This window comes from Lissotriton helveticus, chromosome 6, assembly GCF_964261635.1.
Source record: "Lissotriton helveticus chromosome 6, aLisHel1.1, whole genome shotgun sequence".
NCBI classification, from domain to species: domain Eukaryota; kingdom Metazoa; phylum Chordata; class Amphibia; order Caudata; family Salamandridae; genus Lissotriton; species Lissotriton helveticus.
Window position 1 is genome coordinate 517,565,432 of NC_136067.1, and position 23,360 is coordinate 517,588,791.

General features: G+C 50.5%; 1 protein-coding gene across 2 annotated transcripts in view; it reads right to left on the reverse strand.

The window, feature by feature from the left end:
• The window catches only part of DST (dystonin), a 1,569,532-nt gene that overhangs the window by 494,511 nt on the left and 1,051,661 nt on the right, over positions 1–23,360 (reverse strand). For both annotated transcript variants that reach the window (XM_078647976.1, XM_078647975.1), the window contains 2 exons: positions 19,203–19,329; positions 17,097–17,159 (listed from right to left, as the gene is read on the reverse strand). In XM_078647976.1, coding sequence (XP_078504102.1) covers positions 17,097–17,159; positions 19,203–19,329 — 190 coding nt within the window. The remainder of the gene's footprint in view (positions 1–17,096; positions 17,160–19,202; positions 19,330–23,360) is intronic.

Genomic DNA, 23,360 nt, shown 5'->3' on the forward strand with positions numbered 1-23,360 from the left:
CGATGCCGCAGCCCTCAACGCTCTCAATGCCGCCCTGAACCCTGCCTGCTACCGAGCCACCCCGAAACGCACCCACGGACCCTTCACCTGCAAAACCTGCCGCTGCACCTGCCTCCGAACCTGCACCGCACCCGCCAAGCCGAGCACCAGCAAGAACCACCTCAAGTGCATCTTGCTCAACACCTGCTCCGTCCACAGACACGCCGTGGAACTCTGGAACCTCCTCGACACAACTTAACCAGGCGTCGCCTTCCTCACGGAAACCTGTATGAACGCCTCCTCAGCGCCTGACATCGCCATCCCGGACGGATACAAGATCACCAGGAGGGACCGCGTCAACCAGACCGGAGGAGGCATCGCCATCGTACACAAGAACACCCTCCGCATCACGACCAACTCCGACGACACCCTCACCGCCGCCGAACACCTCCACTTCCAGATACACACCAACCCCAAGACGACCCTCAGAGGCACCCTCATCTACAGACCCCCAGGACCTCGCTCATGATTCAGCGAAGACATCGCAGACTTCATCAGCCCGCACGCCCTCCCCTCTGCCGACTACATCCTCCCAGGGGACTTCAACTTCCACTTGGAGAACAACAAGGACAGCAACACCACTACCCTGCTGGACAACATCGCCAACCTCAGACTCAAGCAACTGGTGAACACCCCCACCCACTACTCCGGCCACACACTGGACCCCGTCTTCTCCTCCAGCAAGCACATCTCCTTCAGCCACTCTACCGGACTTCATTGGACGGACCACAGCTGCGTCCACTTCAGCTTCAGAAGAACCACGACCCACCACCACCCGCAACAGGCTCCTCGCAGGAGCTGGAACAAGATCACCGACGACCAGCTCACCACCTGCCTCAGCCAGAACCCTGCCGCCAGCACAACGGACCCCAACGAAGCAGCCAGCAACCTCACACAGTGGATCACCACCTGCGCAGACTACCTCGCACCACTGAAGACCCCTCCCAGCTAACCCGGCAGCAAGAAAGCCTCCTGGTTCACCGATGAACTCAAGAACTCCAAGAAGAACTGCTGCACCCTCGAGAAAGCCTGGAGCAACAACCAGACCACAGACAACATGACTGCCCTCAAGCACGCCACCCGCAAACACCACCAGCTGATCCACACCACCAAGAAGACAGCATTCAAGGAACAACTGGACAACAACGCCCACAACAGCAAGGAACTCTTCAACATCGTCAAAGAGCTCTCCAACCCCAGCGCCGGAAACAACGACATCACTCCTTCGCAAGACCTCTGCGACTCCCTCGCCTCGTTCTTCCACAGCAAGATCGCCGACATACACAACAGCTTCGACGCACAGATCACGCACCCTACCACCGAGCCAACGCCCCCCACCGCCACCCTCTGTGCCTGGACTCCGGTCAGCACCGAAGACACCACCCGCGTGATGAACACCATCCACTCCGGATCACCAACCGACCCCTGCCCCCACCACGTCTTCAACAAAGCCGACTCCATCATCGCACCCCAACTCCGGGACATCATCAACACCTCCTTCAACACCGCCACCTTCCCGGAGAGCTGGAAGCACGCCGAGCTCAGCGCCCTCCTGAAGAAACCAACAGCGGACCCCACCGACATCAAGAACTACCGTCCCATCTCGCTCCTCCCTTTTCCTGCCAAGGTCATCGAGAAGACCGTCTACAGTCAGCTGGCCGCCTTCCTCGAGACGAACGGATCCCTCGACCACTCGCAGTCCGGCTTCCGTGCCAACCACAGCACCGAGACCGCCCTCATCGCAGCCACAGACGACATCAGATCCCTGCTCGACAACGGGGAAACAGCGGCCCTCATCCTCCTGGACCTCTCCGCAGCATTCGACACGGTCTGCCACCGCACCCTAGTGCAGCGCCTCAACAACATCGGAATCCAAGAGAAGGCACTGGAATGGATCATCTCGTTCCTCACCGGAAGAACCCAGAGGGTCCGCCTGCCTCCGTTCATATCCGAGGCCACCGAAGTCATCTGCGGCGTACCACAAGGATCGTGACTCAGCCCCACCCTCTTCAATGTCTACATGAGCCCCCTCGCAGCCATCGCACGCCAACACAACCTCGACATCATCTCCTACGCCGACGACACCCAACTGATCCTCTCCCTCACAAACGACCCCGCCACCGCCAGAACCAACCTACACGAAGGGATGAAAGACGTCACCGAATGCATGAAGAACAGCCGCCTGAAACTGAACTCAGACAAGACGGAAGTCCTCCTCCTGGGATCATCGCCCTCCGCCTGGGACGACTCCTGGTGGCCCCCTGCCCTGGGCAACGCTCCCAAGCCAACGGACCACGCACGTAACCTAGGCTTCATCCTGGACTCCTCCCTCACGATGACCAAACAAGTCAACGCCGTCTCGTCGTCATGCTTCAACACCCTGCGTATGCTCCGAAAGATCTTCCGGTGGATCCCCACCGAAACCAGGAAGACAGTCGCACAGGCACTCGTCACCAGCCGACTGGACTACGGGAACACCCTCTACACCGGAACCACAGCCAAACTTCAGAAAAGACTCCAACGCATCCAGAATGCCTCCGCACGTCTCATCCTGGGCATCCCCTGACACAGCCACATCTCCGGACACCTGAGAGACCTGCACTGGCTCCCCGTCAGCAAGAGGATCACGTTCAGACTCCTCACCCACGCACACAAGGCTCTCCACGACCTGGGCCCCAGGTACCTCAACAACCGCCTGACCTTCTACACTCCCACCCGCCAGCTACGCTCCACCAGCCTCGCCCTCGCCGCCGTTCCACGCATCTGCAGAGCCACCACCGGAGGAAGATCGTTCTCCTACCTGGCAGCCAAGACATGGAACTCCCTCCCCATCCACCTCCGACTGACCCAGGACTACCTTTCCTTCAGGAGGCAACTCAAGACCTGGCTCTTCGAGCAGTAGCAGACCCCCCCCCCAAGCGCCTTGAGACCCCTACGGATGAGTAGCACGCTATACAAATGCTATGATTGATTGATTGATTGATTGTAATAGAGCTATCTGCGCGCATCTGCGTACCAAATAAGAGTGTAGCCTATATCTACGCTGCATGGAGTGCAATCCCCGAACATTCCAGGTTATACACTTGATATCAGCTGATGGACCAGTAACAATGATAAAAGAGCCGCCCACTGCAACCCTTCCTCTCTGGCCGTTGGGCGGGAACATCCTCATACACATACACGACACTCAATAGCAATATTCTGTCAAGTATTCTCAATGGCAGGCAAGTCCCCTTAAATAAACAGCACCCATCCCCCAACTCCCTCTTCCCACCCAACGTATTGCCCAACCCCCAAGAACAGGCACTAACATAGTGAATCCCATACAAACTACCCCAATGACATGCCCCATGCAAAATTAAGGCACTGTAACCAATACCATCCGGTGGGGGTTGGATAGAGCCTAATGGACGGCTTGCTGGAAAGTCTATAACACGATCAGTGCTCGCCCCAAAAACCCCCTCTGATATAACACCTCCCGGGTCCCCCCCAGAGCCCCCACATCCATCGTCCCCACCCCAGTCCCAAGCATTCTGCTCCGCACTCCCAGCCCCGCCTCACCAGCATTCCAGTGTCATCCACACTCAAAGTTAGAACTCACAATGCAGAGCAACATCCTACTTTAGGCCCCCATCAAACTCGCCACATCCCTACATCCCCCCTCTAAGGAACACACATTGCAGTTACCCAGCACAGGGCAAAGGTCCCAGTCCCACAGACAGAACAGAGTCTACTCATCCAGCAGTCCATCGCCGTCCCAGGAGTAACTGTTGGTAGCTGTTGATCGTCTGATACATACGTTTCCGCCTCCGATTGACCCTTATCACTGCCAAGATCTGATGCCTCCGGTGTGGTCCTCCGTAGTTCAACGGAGATCGCCGACACCGCTTCCAGGGCTCCTTTGCACTCTATGGCCGTCTGCGAGAGCGATGGCTTCCGTAAGGCCCGCCTGCGACGCCGCAACCTCTGCGACCTACGAGGCTGAGAGTCAGCTGCCAGTTCCAGCGTCACCGGCACTCGGCCATCTTTCCCCGCTCTGTACAATTCCAGCCAATCCCACGCATCCTCCGGCATGTCATGAAAGTGGGCTTTTCCGTCCAGTGCAATGCGCAACCAAGCTGGGAAGAACAGAGAGTATTGAATACCTTCCGCCCGTAATTCCTTCTTCACAGCTTGGAAGGACATGCGACGTCGTTGCGTGTCGAACGAATAGTCCGGAAATATAGTAACACTGCTGTTGTCCACTTGGTAGGGGCCGTCACTACGGGCCTTCCGGAGAAGCAGGTCACGATCGCGAAAGTGCAGCAAGCGCGCTATCACCGGCCACGGAGGGCGACCCTGCAACGATGGTTTTGCTGGCACCCAGTGTGCCCGTTCCAGAGTGTAGAAAGTCAATAGCCCTTCAGGGGCCACAACAGTTTGCAGCCAATTTTCTAAGTAGCTCACCATGTCCGACCCCTCAGTTTTCTCTGGCAGGCCCACCACGCAGATGTTGTTGCGTCTGTTCCTGCCTTCCATGTCCTCAGCCCTCCGCTCAAGCACCATGAGCCGATCCAGGACACCCACCATTGATGCTGACAGCGCGGTCTGTGCAGGGCCCAACTCCTGAAGTGTAGTTTCTGTTTGCTTCACTCTGTCCACAAGTTTCTCAGGTCCAGGCACTCCTCTTGTCACCTCACTGTCGCGCTCCTCTAGCAGCCCCATGGCCAGCTTGCAGTCCCACTGTGCATGTTAAGGGTTAGGGGTCGAGGTGCTTCAGTGCCACCTGCAGGGCTCATCCCAAAGGGGGCCGACCAGTATAGGCCGCAGCGGGTGGGCTGCACTCTTGTAATCGTTCCTTTAATGTCCTTATGGTGCACCCACTCAATGCCAATGGCAAGTGGGGCAGGGGCGGGCCAACTGAACCCCGCAGGTCCGCTGCCAGCCGCGCTGCACGGATCGGCCACCGCTCTGTTGGTGCCAGGGGGGGTTCTCGCAATTGCGCTCACCCAGCACACTGCCCACTCCGCCCAGCAAGGCCCGCGATCTCAAGCAGCCCAGCCGCCCTGTCCGTATGCTGCGTGGTAGGGCAGGGGCCGCCGGTAGAGAGCGTCCAACGCACTTCGCTGGGTTCTCCGGGGATACCACTGTACAATCCACAGGGGAACTCCCCCTTGGGCGTCGAGAGCGCGTCTGGGGGACTCCGATCCAAGGGGTGTCCCGGATTCCCCGCTAGGTTGGCGAGCAGGGCAGCCGGGTGCTCGGCCTTCAATCTGCGGCATGCTTCAGGGCCCGCCTCCCCTGCCAGGCAGAGTGCTCAGCTCGCAATCTTCGGGTTAAGTCACTCCCGCTCCTCCGGTCGAGACTCTCATCCTCCCGGTAGCGTCGCTGTTGATACCCCCCCGGTTGCTAAGGGGTCAGTACTCCGCCGCCGACCGTGGCCACTCACTGCAAGGCCCGGTCGGAAGTGAAGTCCGGAGTCGGCGCCATTTTGGTCTCGACAGTGCGCGGCACCTACGCTCAGTCCCGCGGGGAGCACGACCCGCCCCCGCTCCTCAATAGGCAAGCCTCGGCGCCCCCTCCACTCCAGGACGCTTCCCACTGTAGCAGGTCATTCCGGGGGTCCCGGGAGGCATCTAATGCAGGAGAATTATGGGGGTTTGGGCGCAGAGCGCAGTGCTCACGCAGCCTTCCCCATCGACTCTTAAGCCACGCCCCCGAGACTGCTGCATCCATGACCTTAACAAAGGCATCTCAGTGCACCCCTTTGAAGGTTGGCGCCCTCAATAAGGACCAAACTCACCCTTGCTAAAGGCCAGATTCTAGTTACCACATGTGGCTAAAATCTGCTCTGGAAAGCATTGCCATACTAAAAAATGGCTGTTCTTCAAGAAGCACTCCGTCCGTCCCAAGGTATTGTGAAGCACTGTCTAAAGTAAAAAAATCAGTGCAGAACTCTGAAAAATATGGCCACATGACTTCATAGTCTCTCTTAAAGCCACCTGTTTCCTGGCCTTTGAGAACTAAAATAAACATTAGACTACCTGCTCGTATTGCCTTTCTTCTAGAATTAAAGTAGAGAGAAATTGTCCAACGAGAATCGATCGTTAAGTTCACTGAGCCTTCCACTGTGGGTTGCAATTCTATGTCAATTTTTTACTTTTTTACATTTGTGTGTCACCCTTCTTTCAATGTTGTAATCTTAACCCACCCTCTTTGTTTTGATGAACGTCAGCCTGCCTTTCCATGTAATCTCTCACTTCTCATTACCTATTAAATCTACCTTGTGGAGAACTTCCTCTCCAGCTTGTGTCCTGACCTGAGTTCTAGACATCTTGCCCATTCTCTCTTAGCAATATCTACTTTGCCTCCGCATTAAATCTTTCTGAGTGGAAAATACATAGTTGTTCCTCTGCTGAAAATACCATCAGCAGACCTAAACGTCTTAGTAACTTCTTACCTATCCCTTTGCCCTCCAAAATCAGTTGAGCTTTAACTCTTTTCCTTCATAAAATGTAATTAACTCCTTGGCAATGTTAAAGCTGGGATTTACCTTCTCCACAGGATGGAAGTAGCTCTAGTTTCTGTGTTAAATGACTTGCACCTGGTTCATGCTCAAGGAAGTAGAGCAGTCCATATATTACATGACCACAGTACCACATTTCCCACCCAGTGCTTATCCATTGACTGGAACAACCTAATGTACTGCCCTTATGTGGCTTATCTCTTTTCTATCTGAATGGTCCCATGCAGTCCACCTGCCCCCATTGGGGCAATTTTCCAAATGTCTTTTAATTTTTATTTTAGCCAGTTTTCTTCACTCATGCCACTCGCCGTTTTCTAGTAGATGTTCAGCACTGATGATACCTAATCCTTAAGTGATGATCTGTGCCCTGCTTGAGAGAAGTCTCAGTCCTACATGATAGAATTTGCCTCATGGTGGAAGGCTCATTATAACCCAGTAGCTATATTTGCGCCTTTAGATCATTCTAGAACAAGTGAGTTTGCCTACAAGGGAATATGTTTACAAAATATCTTATTGATTCAAATAACTGTATCTGAAAAGCCCTAGCCAGTGACTTCAACAAACATAATGGACAGAATAAATCATATTAATTCAAAGCGAATATATTAGCAAAGAAAAAAAGGACGGGTGTATACTTTTTTTTAGAAAAATACAAATTTATGTAGAAAAATTAATTTAAAGGTTAGGGTACAAAATTCAAATCACATGAATACAAAAGTGAATGAGCTAGATTGTTTATACATCAACTAATTTCTCATAAACACTCTCGTTGTAACCCATTTCAAACATTTTCCAGCAAGGAGAATATCATTGAGACTACTAAACATTATTTTCATTCATTTATTGCATTCCCTAGATCAATGACTAAAGTTAGGGTATCAAACTGCACCATTTGCCACAGCTTTCCAAAATGTCTGGTGGGGAAGAATGAAGTGGAGAAAGCCCAAATGTATTACAAAAGTATTTTGAAGCCCTCTTAAATTAAGACCTGTGCAAGGGATTCGCTGTATTTTATAGTGCATCAATTTCCATTAACTCTCAATGAAACTAGAATTAGAACCAGAATTATGACATCCTATTATGTATATTTGTTGAATGTGTATTAACATGCAACATTTAGGATTTGTTTTACTAACATTCTTTGAACCGCAAAAGCCCTTTATATTATGTTAAATGATGTTATAGTAAGAAATGTTTTACTGGGCAAGTATGCATTAAAATGCACTAAAGAAACATGTTGTCCAAAACCCATGATTCTTGGTATTATGCATTGGACTGCAACAGTGATGGGACTCGCCCCCACCCCAAGTAATTTTGAATAAGACTCTGAATTTGAACAGTCCCCACCGTTCGTAGTGTTAGGCTCTGAGGTTTGGGTCTAGTAGCACCCCTTGATTATCTGGAGCGCACTAGGACCTCATTACACAAAACCCCCAAATGGGCCAATATACATCCTTGAGGATGAGCAAAGTTCTGCAACATCAGAGCAGACACATCCTCCACCAACCTTTTTTACCAATGTGGCCTATAATTCTGTAAAGTGTAATTGTGCAGTGAAGACATCTTAAAGGCATGGGCTGATGTCTATCAGAGTTGAACCCCATGCAGATTCTGCTGTATTTCATCACTCTTTGACCGAAGCCACAACCCTCATCTTCATGATGAGACTACTACGTGTCTCGAATGTTCATAAGGGAGTGTGCTGATTTGTGAGCTCCGGGTAGAATAGAGTAGAATTACATTTTTTGACATAGGTACCTCAACAGCTCGCAGGTGTAGCTGGCGGGTTTAGTGCCCTAAAATTCTCGGACGATAGCTGGGGGTTATTGGAGTTTCATAGTCATTGCCATCTCCTTCCAACACATTCAGGTTGGATTCAGTATCCTTGGTTATCAGGGTGTTGCAAAACCTAACCACTTTAGATTGGATCTGAAAGTAAGTTCTTGCTGTCAAAAAAAGTCTCCAGGCAATGCAGTTCTGCATAAACCAATGAAGTTACCTGCAGCTTATAGTGGACCTCATGGAGACACGCTACTGGGGTGACTTCACTTCCTATACCAATCACCAAAGGCTACCTTACATTATAGGGCCTCAAATTCCATTACGACATACTTAAAACGCTACATGTTTTGTTAAAGCGCACTATCACCCGTGAGTGTATCCTGGCGCTGAGCAGGTGTGTGTGCCTAGCTTTTACTATGGTATGTTGGTTAATTAATTGAAAAGCCATTATTTGAAACATCTTGATAGTGGATTTGTCCATGCAAGAATCTGAACAGTACTTTTCTTACATTCTCTTCTCCTTTTTCTCGTCTGAGCTCAAATGAAATGAAATTACACAGTCACCCTCCTCACGAGAAATGCATTCTATAAACAAGGGAATATGTCTCCGACATGTCACTTAAACAAGTCTGAAATCGCATAAACAGAACTGTGTGCAGCAAACATGGAAATCAGAAAAAAAGGGGTTGGCATTCTTGTAAACAATGTTTAATATTTATTAATCTTTGTAACTTGGTATTCTGGATGAAAATATAAACTGGCAGTTGGGCCCACTGGCAATGCTCAGTGTGCCCTGAGCATTGACACTGTCAGTGAATTCAGTGGCACAAGGACATGCTTAGCTATCTAACAGCTCTAGCAGGACCCCGCATGTGCAAACATCCTTAGCGCAAGGGTACAATTCAAAGAGTTAGGGCTTTGCAGGAAAAACAGTATCTAAGTTGGTGTTGGGTGTAATCTGGGACCTAAAACACTCCACAATGTTTGTGTGCATTGCATATGGCTTTCCCGGAATAATTTGAATGTATATGGTTGCACAAGTCAAACAAACAAAAGATGATGGGAGGTAGTCTAAACAACTGACAATGACTCTGGGTAGCTTTACAACCTGGGGTAATTGCTTGTTGTGCCACTCTAGATAGAGGCCCACCATATGCAACTCAGTACTGATCCAACTCCTCATGGGAAAAGTCCATCCTGATCTGCCAGTCGAGGTCCCTTCTACAAGGAAACACAAGCAACCATTGAACGGTTTAGGCCCTATTAGAACTCATTAGTGTTGTAGTGCTTGAATCCAGTGGGACAGCAAACAAGAGACTCATGTTTGGCCATACTCTAGGTTATTTACGGTGGTGCATTTAATGCACACAAAAATTATGGGAGAAATGCTTGCAAGTAGTTTAAACCACTCGCAATCACTCATGAGTAATTACCAGTTGCTGAGAATAATTGTAGCAATCTAACAATCACTTTTTGTTTTTCTCAGTGTGATGCCATAGGTGAAACGGGCATGCCCAGACCTGAGTCCTCTATGCACTGTGCCATAGGACTCAAGCTGCACACTACTGATGAAGCCAAATAGGCTAAAGCAACCAAGGCTGCCTGTGTTCCAGTTCAAAGGAGACCTGACATTGACATTTGGGCTGGGTTGTTGCTATTTGAGAAGGACGAAGGTTGCTTTCCATATGACTGGTTCCTATTAGAGGTGGCATGGTAAACTGCCGTCCAGGAAAATTACCAGTGGCTGGGATTCATTTAAGCAATACACTAATCACTTTTTTATTTTCCTCTATGGTTGTGCAATTGGGGAAGTTCTTATAAATAAAACTGGGCCCATATAACAGAATGTTGTATCCAAACTTGAGTGTGGGGGCATACTTTGGTGTAGAGATGTTTTTTGACTTGCATAAGACTAGCTTTTCTTTCTTGAAGAACCATATACATTTCAAGAATCATGAACATGTGACTATACATCACTGCCCCCATTGCAACCAACTGGGCTGAATGCAGATGCTCCATGAACCCATATTTTGTGTTATTTTATTTTCTCTCAGGCGTTTGTAAATTGCTACCAACCATCCTATGGTGGTTAGTTTTGCTTTTGGGTATGGGCATGTAAAGATGTGTGGAGGGGTTGCAGTTTGGAACATGTGCACGATCCTAGTGAATGGAAAAAGAGGATCACCTGATAGGGAAGACCCGTTTTGGAAGATTCCCACTTCTGAATATATCCCCAACCTCATGACAAAGTCTTGAAAAGAACCTAGATGAAGGAGGTGCATCTAACCGGGCAGGAACAGAAATCACATAGGGCAAGATTGTGGTACAGAGAATTTATGAAAAACGGGGTAAAGAAGTTGGCCGTTGAGGGAGGAGCTTGGCAGGCATCCGAGATGGCCGCGTGAGCACAGCGCTCCCCGGACCCCCGCCACTCCAGGCATAATATCCTGCATGAATCCTGATTTTTTGCGAGGATTTGTATAGAGGACGTCGGGCTAATCTACCTGGACTTTTCAGAAATTGATTTGGACACCGGGTGCCTGAGTTGTGGTGAATTGAACTTCTGGGCTCCGCCCCTGAGGGGCGCCCGGGACTGGGTGAGGTTCGGTGGCCGTCTTGGAGTTGAACAACAACGGCAGGGGGATTGGACTTGTGGGTCCCCTTTTTAAGTTTCGGTTTCGATTCTGCCTCAGACTGGGACATCAGTGAGAGGGTCGGGCCGGAGCTGGTGCCAGGACGCGCGTCGGCTGTCGGGCCTTGTCTGGACTATTCTCCTCGTTGGCTGCCTCTATCCTAGTGATACCCCTCTTGCGGTCCTTTTGGTCCCGGGGCCTCCATTTCTGGTGCCCGGTCCGTTGACCCTGGTGAATCTCCTTGTGACGCATCTCCAAAATGGCGGGCAGAGGGGACCGGGAGACGCGCAAGACGAAGACACCTCTGCGCGGGGGTCCGGTCCAATCTAATGTTATGGACCGTTATACCCACTCTAAGGGGTCCTCCGGAGCTGCCCTGCCCGGTTCCGGTGCATCTGACCACGTCGTGGATGCGTCGACGGAGCCCTCCTTGCAGGACATCATGGGCGCCATTTCTGGCATGAGGGAGTCACTAGGCCAACAGTACGAAACCCTGGCCCACAAACTTGACACGGTGGCAATCGAGGTGAATCTAATTCGAGCCGATCTCTCCAAAACGAACGAAAAGGTGAAGTCGCTGGATATCAAATCATCCAGCCTCACGACGGACGTCTCTGAGATACAGACGGAGATTGGCAATCTCCGTAGGGTGAACGATTTCATGACCCGGCGCTTGGAGGATTTTGAGAACAGGGCACGTCGCTGTAATGTTCGCGTGGTTGGTGTGCCGGAGAACCCAGAACCCCACTCGGTTGATCTCCTGGTTGAAGACCTGATCCAGAACCACCTTTCTCCATCTGGCCGTAGTATATTTTTCACAGTGGAACGCGCACATCGTGTTCCGGGGGGCCAGGGTAAGCCAGGCGCCCCGCCGAGACCTATTGTTGCGAAGCTTTTCCACTATAGAGATCGGGACGCTATCCTGCAGGCTTCGCGGGTGAAGGGCCCGGTGGCCTTTGAGAATGCCACGGTGAACTTTTATCCGGACTTTTCCCAACAGGTCCAGAAGCAGCGGATGGGATTTCGTGGTGCCAAGAAGCGTCTTAGGGACATGGGGATGCGTTACGCTATGCTCTTTCCGACCAGGCTGCGGGTTGAGTATAATGACCGACCTTTCTTCTTTGATCGGCCGGATGCTGTGAATGACTGGCTGGACTCCTTGCCTAGCCGACCTCCTGAGACTGAGTCCGAGGCCCACCCGGGCGGTGCTGAAGGTGGTGTAGAGAGCTGAACATTGCGTCTATGCCTGGTGCCTTGTTTTGAATAACTTCTCCAGGGGTGTATGCCTGTGTTCCTCTATTGCTTATATGTTTTATGTATGTTCTTTTTTCGTCATTGGTCTTGATCGGGGTGGCGGGTGGTACCGAACCTTTCCTCCTCCGGGGTCTTTGTGTAGAATAGGGGTTCTTGGGCGACAGGCACACTGCAGGTTGGGGTGGCTTTTTAGCTTTTTGCAGGGGTGCAGGGTGGGGGGTGTTTCCTTGTTATTTGGGGGGAGGGTGGTTGGGAAGTTTGTTGTTTGTGTGTTCTGTTTTCAAGGCGACTTTATCCTGTATTTGAAAATGTTTCTGGTGTCATGCTCATTGGTGGGGGGTTTTGGCTTTGTTGGGTGGGATGGGGGGTAGCGGGTTGAGATTTGTTTCGTGGAACGTTAACGGTCTGGGGGATCGTATCAAACGAAGTGTGGTGTTGAAATGTATACGACGTTTATCTCCTGATATTGTTTTCCTGCAGGAGACGCATTTGGTAGGCAATGTTTGTCATGCAATGAATAGGTGGGGCTATCGCCTCGTAGCACATTCGGGGTTTACCTCGGGTTCTAGGGGTGTGGGTATCCTTGTTCGGGCTTCCCTCCCCCTGGCTATTGATGATGTGATTCAGGACGACCGGGGGCGATATGCTGTCCTTGTGGGTCGCTATGAAGGTCGTGCCCTCTCCTTATTTACTGTTTATGTGCCCCCCGGCTTGCAGACCTCTACCTTTTCAGATTTGGGCCGTGTCTTGTTGGATCTCCCTGATAGTACTCTCTTTCTGGCTGGTGATTTTAATTCGGTGTTCTCAGGTCTCCACGATCGCCACCCCCCTAGAGATACTCCTGCGGCCCAACAATGGTTGGGTGGATTTTTGGATACCTTTGGCTTGGTGGATTGCTGGAGGCTTCTACATCCTACTCAGCTTCAGTACACCTTTCACTCTGGGGCCCATGGGAGTCTGTCTAGGCTGGATTATTTCCTGATGCCTGCGGCTCAGTCGCCAGCGGTGCGTGAGATTGTACACTTACCCAGGGGTATCTCTGACCACTCTCCGCTCTGGCTTCGTTTTGAGGTTGGAGTGGAGGCAGTGGGCCGGGTGGCTCCCATCAACCCGTGGTACCTTACCTCCCCCGAGACCCGTAGCCTTCTGCTTAAGTCTTTGGACGCGTATTTTCTGGATAACGAGGGGTCTGTTTCCTCGGCTGTGTCCCTATGGGAGGCCTTTAAGACGGTGATTCGTGGGCAGGCCCTCTCCCTTATTGTTGAAGCTAAGAGGGCGAGGAATAGGGAGGTGGTGGACCTTGAGGGAGAGATTTCTACATTGGAGGATGCTTTGGAGTCTGGTGTCACGTCTGCGAAACTCCATGCCCTGGGTCTGAAACAATTTGCCTATAAATCCATGGTCACGGATGCTGCTAGGGTGATGTTTCGGGAGCAACAGGGTCGTTTGTATGATGTGGGTGACAAAGCGGGTAAATTGCTGGCGTGGCTGGATAAGAAGGAGAGAGCTAATCGTGTGGTGCCGGTGATTCAGTCTTCGAGTGGTGAGAGTGTGACGGACCCGATTGGAATAGTTGACCGTTTTGCTGAGTACTTCCGTGTGGTGTATACCCCTGTGTCTGTGAGAGATGTGGCTGACTCTCGCCTTCTATTGCGTGATATAGCTCTGCCCAGTGTTTCCGATTTGGATCGTGTGGCGTTGGACTCCCCCTTTACTGTTGATGAGATAGCTACTGCCATCCGTTCACTCCGTTCGGGCAAAGCACTGGGCCCGAACGGGTTGCCAATTGAACTGTACAAGTTGCGTCCCGACAGGGTGGCGCCATATCTTCGCGCCATGTTTCTGGAGTCCCGGGACCGGGGTATTCTCCCTTATGATCAGCGACTGGCCACGATAGTCGTCATCCCCAAGGATGGTAAACCGCGAGACCTTTGTTCCTCCTATAGGCCCATATCCCTGCTAAATGTTGAACCCAAGATACTGGCGAAACTCCTGGCGTCCCGCCTCCTGACGGTCATTGGTGACTTGGTCCATCCAGATCAATCCGGATTTATCCCGCATCGCAACACGGCTCTGAACCTACGTCGTCTTCACGGCGCGATTGCGAGGGCGGGGCTTCTGACGGAGCCGGCCATTTTGGCATCGTTGGATGCCTCAATGGCTTTCGACACTGTGGAGTGGCCTTATCTTTGGGCGGCTCTTGAGAAATTTGGTTTCGGGCCTGAGTTTATTGGTTGGGTCAAGTTATTATATGAGGAACCTCTGGCACAGGTAGTGGTAAATGGTAGAGTTTCGGCTCCTTTCACCCTTGGTAGGGGTACCCGTCAGGGATGCCCCTTGTCTCCGTTGCTTTTTGCACTCGCCCCTGGAACCATTGGCTGCTTGGCTTCGGTGGGAACCTTCGCTCAAGGGGATTCGCTGGTCTCCAGACTTTGAGGACCGCGTTTCACTTTACGCGGATGACATTCTTTTGTATCTCACCTCCCCGCGTAAATCTCTGTCTGTTTTATTTGACGTACTTGCTTCCTTTGGTGCCAACTCAGGCCTCGTTATTAACTGGGCCAAGTCCTGCGTGTATGTTCTTTCGGGTGTCTTGCCCCCATTGCCGAGCAGACTTCCTATCCAGGTGGTCCAGTCTGGCTTCAAATATTTAGGGATTTTTATTACGCTGGATTCCTCGCTCCGCTTTGAGCGTAATCTCCTCCCCCCGTTGCTTAGATTGCGACTGGACGTGGCCCGTTGGCGTAAGCTTCCTTTGTCTCCTCTTGGCAGGGCGGCCCTGTTTAAAATGATGTCCTTGCCGCGGTTCCTTTACGCACTCCAGAACTTCTATGACGTTATCCCCAAGACCTATTTCCGGGAGATCGAGAGTCTTCAAAGGCAATTGATTTGGGACGGACGTCCACGTATTGCCCTCGCGAAACTCACCATCCCTTGGTACGACGGGGGCATGGCGCTCCCCGATATCAAGCGATATTACTGGGCGGCCCAGTTGTCTGCTATTAACCACGTGATGTTTTCGCCGGGTCGGAATCCTGCATTCGAGATGGATAGACTCCAGCTGCCGGGTGGGGACTTTAATAGAGCGCTTTATTCTCGCTCTGCCGGGCGCCATCTCGTGGGCCCGTCCAGGATTGCAGTAACTGTGTGGCGAGCGGCGAATGTGAGTTTGGGATGGGAGGATCGATTGACGCTGGCAACGCCGCTTTATGCCTCGGAACGATTGGGTTGTCTCTGGTCTACCAAGGGTTTCGACCGCTGGGATATGATTGGGATTTGTAAGGTGGGTGATGTGTGCTCGAAGGGTAGTGTGAAGTCGTTCCAGGCCCTCCAGGCGGAATATGGTTTGAATGGTAGGGAATTTTTTCGTTATCTGCAGGTCCGGCACGCCCTCGCCTCAGTTTTGACTCCTGATGAGGCCCTGCCCGAGTCTTCCCCCCTCGAAGATCGTGTCCTTGATGGGCACCTGCCTGATAGCACTATTTCCCTGATCTATAAGAAGCTGATCAATAATCGGGCGGACTTATTGGTCCGACTTCGGGAGGCTTGGGTCGGCGATGGGTTGGAACTAGACGATGAAGATTGGCAATCGGCACTCTCTTCTCCCATGGAGGTAGCCATTCCTGCCCGTCTCCGTTTGGTTCAACTTAAGATCCTTCATCGAGTGTATGTCACTGGTCCGCGTCTGGTGAAGATGGGCTTTTCCTTGGATGGGTTATGTAAGCGTGGTTGTGGTTCGAGTGCTACCTTTTTACACATTCTTTGGGAGTGCCCGGTTGTAGCGGCTTATTGGACTGCTGTGCTTGAGGTGATGACTGATGTGACTGGTGTGGCCCTGCGGCCGGAGCCTCGACGATGTCTGTTGAATGTTTGGGAGCCCACTGACTACTCTGTGGCCCAGACCAGATGGGCTACCTTGGGTTACATGATTGCGAAACGGGATGTTGCCCAACTTTGGGGCGCATCCAAGCCCCCTGAGGTCTCGAAATGGGAGGACAACATGGACTGGTCCATGTTTCGTGAGAAGACTGTTTATGTGGCCAGGGGCAGACCCGGGGCGTGGACGAAGATTTGGGGTCAGTGGAATGAATATCGTGGGGATATCTGTACCCCTCCCCTTGTGGGCACTACTGAGGTTGTCCTATCTCCCTAGGCGAGCGTTCCCGGAACCCTTTCATACTGTTTTTTGAATTTCCTATTCTCCCCGCTGCTCCCCCCCCCCCGACCTTGTTGGAGCCTCTGGGCTCTGGGTATGTTCTCCTGATCGTGAACCATCCCCTCCGTTCTTTGGGCTGACCTTAATTACCGTGCATTCGCCTTTCGTGTTTGTTTTTTCTTTTTGTATAAAATAAAAATTCAAAATGCTCTGTGATATGTTGGGAGTAATGCTTTGTGCTGGATTTGTGCCTGACCACGGGTGTACATTCTAATTTATGCCTTGTGCCTTATTCTTAGCGGCCAGCCCGTGAGGTTGTAGGCCCATTCTTGTATTTTTCTATGCTTGCTCAAATAAAGGTTTTTGAAAAAGAAAAAAAAAAAAAAAAAAAAGAAGTTGGCCGTTGAGGATTTTCTGGCTTTGAGGTGGTTAGTCTCTGGTCTCAGTTTTAGTGGTAGGAAATCCCTCAAGGAGGAGCCCTAGTCGATGAAAGACAGCCCAACGTACCTCTTGCATATACATAGTATGTCACTTGTAGCCTGCACAAGTGTAAAAGAGACCTCAGATCATATGGTATGGACAAAGATAACAATTGTGCTGTCAGCAGCAGTTTACCTTTAACACACCTGTCAGGAACAGTTGCCCAAAGAGGCAAATCTATGAGTACACTCTGTCTCCATTACACAAAAACACAGTGATCCCATTGGACCATGGACTGGAGCCTTACCTTTATTAGTCAGGAACCCTTTTGAGACAGCAGGCTTTTCTTCACTGTTTGATATGACTCTTCCTACGAGTAAACAAAACAAAAAACAAGCAGCGCAGAATTCAGGTAAGATGTTTTAGAAAAGCCATTTTAAAGCAAGGTTATTTAACTGCTCCTTAGAGTAATAAAACAGTTGACTGAAATATTAGCTATGTTGAAACTATTCCAAAATATAATTACCCTGATATACTCAATGCACTCTAAATTGCTTTCTTGAGGTAACATGGGTAAGTTGCAAAAACCTTTTAACACTACCTGTTCTCAACTATCCATTCAACATTTTCAAATTGGTAGTGCTACAAACTTATTATGCCTCTAACTTGGGCACATGCTCTCGTTCGATTTATCCCATATGAAAAGCCTGAAGGTGATTGAGCTGGGCTCTGGAGCTACCCACCTAACTGAAACAACAGAGTAATCAAGAAAATGGGAGATAAATAATGAAGCCAAGGAGCTTCTGTCCATGTTGATTATTTATGTGTATTTACATTTCTGAGTATTTTTGTCTGTAAAGGTTCCAGGACATTCCACCGCGAATATTCAGTGTCACACTGTGCGCCGGAGGCTCCCCACAGCTACAATACTTGCTTTTGCTCTTCATCTGACTCATCAAACACCGCTCTTTAAAGTTCAGTGCCACTATTTCTGACTCTGTTTAGCGAATCTGAAGAGCAGCATCCAGGCTAAGTGTCAGAGGGCGGGACATGACCCAGATGGCAAACTTTAAATAACGAGGTCCTGCAAGACATTTTGAGGTGCCGAGCTGCATCATTTTAAAAGCACAGGGATGCATCGTATTCACAACGATACGACACATCTGTGCACTTTTCCCTGCACTGTCGCAAAATTGGCTGCCATGTGCCAGAGTAGGCACCCTTACGCCGTGTGGCAAGGGTGGCTGTATTGCGGAAATTATTGTTTTTGTGCAGGAAGGGACACTTTCCTGCACAAAAACAATAATTTATGGCATTTTCCTTTTTCTACAGGACGCATAAAAAGAGAGAAAAACAAGGACAAATAAATGTACTCCTCCTCCAATTTAGACCTAACTATATGCAAATCAGCCTTGACCCTGCTCCCCATGGGAACAGTCCAGTCCAACCTGCCAGTCCAGGTCCTTCCTGGACCCAAAACAAGCATCCTGGGGCTGGTTTCAGGGTATCACCCCTCATCATTCAGGTTAGCTTGACCTCAGTGGCATGGTGGGTGATGTGTGCTCGAAGCACAGGACCCATGTCTGGGCCTACCGTTCCCACTAAGGGTGACAAATGCAGAAAGAACAATTGATGGAACAGATTTTGAAACAATGTCAAATATTCACCCCAGTACAGATATCAGGGACTAAATCTATTGTTTTTTTGCACACCATGTCATTCCAGTTTAGACCAAGCCATATGCAAATCAGTCTTAACTCTGCACCCATGGAACGGCTCAGCCTGAACTGCCAGACCAAGTCCTCCCTGGACTGGAAACAAGCCTCCTAGGACCGGTTTCAGGGTATCACCTCTCATCAGCAAGGCTAGCTCGACTCCAGTGGCATGGCCTTTCCACAAAGGGTGACAAAAGCAAATAGAACAATTGATGAACGGAATGCTGAAACTGCTAAATTGCCGGTGAGTGGCCACGGCAGGGGCGTGGGTGAGGTGGAGATGAGAGGAGGAGAAAGGGAAATGTAGGGAGACTAGCACAGAGAAGAGATTGAAGATTTATAGAGGAAATGAACAGTGCTGGAAATAAAAAAGAAATACAAAAAAGTTATCTAGGTCTAAACCGGGCCTAGTTCGCCCATGACTAAAACAGGTCCTGGTTAGTGCTTTTGTGAAAGAGAAGATACAGGTAGTGTAGGTTACAGAGCGGTTTGGATTGTGCGCTTCCATAAAGATTAGCTCATTTCAGGCATTGTAGAGCACTATTACCAGAGAGTTGTTACAAAACTGAAAGCAGTGTTTGCAGTGCATATTGATTTACATTTGGAGCGAGACTGGGTGCCATGTCATTCCGGTGTTCCCCAGATATGCCATTAAAGCTGGTATAAGCACCTGAGATGTTAGCTATACAAGTTCATACCTGCTTTTTTGCCTGCCCTGGATTTTGCAGGGGATGTCACAGCACTTATCAAGCTGCACAACGATGTCCCTTTCTTGTTTAATTTCTGGACTTCTGGTGCCTTTGAGGTCCATTCTTCAAGCAATGCCTACAATATCAAAAACGCACATAATGCATACTTTGTCACATTTTAAGAACTAAGCAAGTTAATTTTCTATTGGACTGAAATCAGTGCACTCAGAGTGACTAGTAACAGAGAAGCAACGAAGCACACTTCTACAGCAAAGGGAGGGAGGTATACAAGGTAACAGAGAGAGCACCTCTGCCATGATAAACACAAAGAATCAAGTTTGCTGGTCAGCATGTAAATGTATCACTTTGTGAGAGTGACTGAATCAGTGAGGGAGTCAGTAAGCCAGGGAGCGACTAAGTCAGTGAGTGAGTGACTAGGTAAATTTCTAGACAAAAAAAATAATAGTAGCAGCATGTAAGAACGAGTTAATGACTCCGCGGAATAGGTAAATATCTCTGAGGACACGGAGTGAATGTATCATTAAGTGAGATGGTCTCATCTGAATTTAATGAATATTTAAAAGATGTGTTCTGATAAATCTTATGGGATGTCAGGAAAATATGCTATGTGGATATGTTTTTCTCTTTGGCTTTTTAAATACATCTGTAATGCAGCAGGTTTTGTTTTTTAAATCTGTTCATTACTTTTTTCCATTCCCCTTTAATCCTGAGGGCCCCTGGGGGCCAACTAGCCCACCAGGTGCTTCCAGTAAGTGCACTGCTTTGCGTTGCAGAGAGGTGGACTAGGCAGTGCCCCTTTTTACACCTCTCTTCAACGCAGCCCGTGGTGCGTTTTAAAGTTGGGGGATTAAGTCCCCTTAAATACTGAGGGTCCCTGGGGTCCAACTAGCCCACCAGGTACCTCCATTAAGCGCCATGGAGCTGCGTTGCAGAGAGGTGTAAAAAGGGGCGTGGCCTCAGAACACCTCTCTGCAACGCAGCTCCCTGGCGCATACTGAAGGTTCCTGATGGGCTAGGTGGCCCCCAGGGACCCCCAGTATTGAAGGGAAATGAGTTCCCCAACTGCAAACGCGCCAGGGGGGCATTTGCATAGTACTGCAGGGAGGGGGCGGGGCCTCTAGCGCAATGCCGGTCATTTAAAAAAAAAAAATTAAGTAGGGGGGTTATTTTGCCTCCCTTTTTTCCCAATTTTTAGGCCCTGAGGACCCCATTCCCCGGGGCCTGACCCCTTTTTTATTTTTTTCAAATTTTTTTCGGAAGGGGGCCGCGTGTCCCCACTCCCAAAGCCATAATTGGCCCCGGGGACCCCATCCCCTGGGGTATGGCCATTTAATTGTTGTTTCATTAATCATTGGAGGGGAGCTGCGTAGCCCCCCTCCTTAGGACCCCATCCCCCAGGGCCGGCCTTTCCTTTTTTTTTTAAATATATTTTTTATAATTGGGGAGGGGGGACGCGTGGACCCACTCCGGGGCCACTTCCAGCCCCGGGGCTGGCCCTCTCCATTGGGGACTCTGGTGGGGTCCCCAATCTCCTCATGGTCCCGCCGGCGCCCCGCATCCTGCGGGAGCCGGCATTGCTTTTCCACATGGGGTGCTGCTAATATGCAGCTCCCCATGTGGAAAAGCAACCGTCTTTGGAAGAGGTTTCCTGCTCTCTTTTCCAAAATCCAAAGCAGTTTGCTATGGCAGGACGGGAGCCGCGAGGCTCCCGCCCTGCCATAGCAAACTACAGTGTCCCTGGGGTGGGCACTGCAGGAGCCGGCCCTCGGGGGTGGCGGTCCCCGGGGCCATCGAAGGCTCCAGGAGGGGGGCCGCGCAGCCCCCCTCCCAACATTTACAAAGCCCCGGGGGGTGGTCCCGGGGGCTTGGGGGTCCGTTAAATACTTAGGACCCCGGGGAGGTGGCGGTCCCTGGGGCGTGTGGTGGGGTTCAAGCCCCCCACAGGATTATTTATTTTTAAAAAAGCCTGGGGGGTGGCGGTCCCCGGGACTGCGGGGGGCCATGAGCCCCCCGCAAATATTTACCATACAACCCCTGGGGGTGGCGGTCCCTGGGGCTTGGCTTGGGGGGCCTCCATGTATTTTTTATGCCCCGGGGCTGGGGGGGGGGCTGAGAGCCCCCGCAAATGATTTCATTAAGCCTCTGGGGTGGCGGTGCCCGGGGCTGGGGGAGTCTCTCCCACCCATTTATTTTAGTAGCCCCGGTGGTGGCGGTCCACAGGGCTGGAGGGGGCCTTTCAGCCCCCACACGTAATTAATAAGCCCCGGGGGGTGGCGGTCCCCAGGGCAGGGGGGGCTGTGAGCCCCTGCCAATATGTTTTAAGAGCCCCGGGGGTGGCGGTCCCCGGGGCTGAGGGGCCCCTTTGGGCCCCCCATTACAGTACATATATTGCCCCCGGGATTTGGGGGGGCTAATTAGTAACGAAGCGCAGGAGCACTCGCTTTGTTTTTTTTTTCACTGCCAGATCCGCACACCCTGCATGGATTTTGCCGATTTAAAAAAAAAAATACTTTTTTTGGGGCCCTGGGGTTCCTTGTGGAACCCCCTTAGCAGGCCTAGGCAGTCCTGCCCCCTTTTTGTGTTTTGCGCACTTGTTTGACTGATTTCTTGTGCCTCGGTTCTACTGAGGCACAAGATGGCTGCCAACACTTCCTGGTTTGGAGTGTTGACAGCCAATCAGCATAAAGCTTGTGATCGGGAGGGTGCATGGATCCTCCGCGGCCATAGATATCGAAACTTTTTTATTTTGATTTATTTTCTCAGCAACTACTGAACGGATTTACAACATTTAACAAAAAGGGTTCTTTCTGAACCAAGGGCTACATTTTTGCCAAATTTGGTGTAATTCCATTCAGCAGTTCGGGCTGTAGCCGTGTCTAAAGTTTCCTATGGGAAATTGCATGGGGAAAACACGTTTTGGGACCCCCCTTTTTTCTCGGCCCCCACTTGACTAATCACCCCGAAACTTGAAAGATAGGGGTAGACCGGAGCGCTCCATGAGTTTTGAACATTTCGCGAAGATTCGTCAATCGGCGCCAAAGTTATTAGGAATGGAATGTTGCAAATTTCCTATGGAAAATAGGTCCTAACTATAACAACCTACTGGCAACCAGTAGTGTGTGTGTGTGTGTGTGTATATATATATATTTATATATATATTATATATATTTATATATTTATATATATATATATACACACACACACACACACACACACACACACCCTAAGGTAACTATAACTCAAGTCTTTCCTTTAACATTTTTCAGCCCAGAAAATTAAGTCACAAAAATAACCACAAGAGGCCACTGCCCTCAAGCTGAAAAGCATAGAGGTCCAGGTAGAAGTGCTTTAAAAAGAAATATCGAAAATGCATGTGTCTAGAGCCGAGCCTATTCTAGGGGCACCACGAAGCTGAAAAGAATTATAAAAATAAAGCCCTTACAGGGCATTATGGAGCACTCCGAGCGGTGAATGAGCAGCGCCTGTTGCTCACTTATTATTCACTTTTTATTTTTAAATATTTAATGGGGGTGTACTGGTGCCCACCCGGAACACCCCTATATTTATTTTATGAGGGGAGGGGGGCGTGTGTCCACCCTGAGCCTTTTCAGGCCACAGGGACCCCATTCCTTGGGACAGTTTTCAAATTTTTTGAAACGCACCTGGCCCCCTTCCCAAGCCACAAGTGGCCCTGGGGACCCATCCCCTGGGGACCATTTTCTAAAAATAAAGAGGGGCGTGCAAGCCCATACCTGAGCCACCTTGGGCCCGAGGACCCAATGCACTGGGGCGTTTTTATTAAAATCAGGGGAGAGGCACATGGCCCCCTTCCCCGAGCCTTAATGAACCAGGGGCCCCATCGCCCAGAGCCTCTATTGGGTGAATAGGTGCCCCACTGCCCACCCAGGGCACCCACAAATTACTACATTGGGGGCAGTGGGGGAGATCCTAGCCCCAGCTGGGTCACTAACCAGTGCCATACAGGGTACTGGCAGGAGCAGCCACTTTGTCTTTGCTCCCACCCGGCAGCAGCAGCTGTTTTTAACTGTTCCAGCCATTCAGAAGCAAAGTGGATTTACCTGCCCAGCAGAGTGAGGGCAGGGTATGCCAACACTCTTCCTGGTAGGGAACCACAGTGTCCCGGCC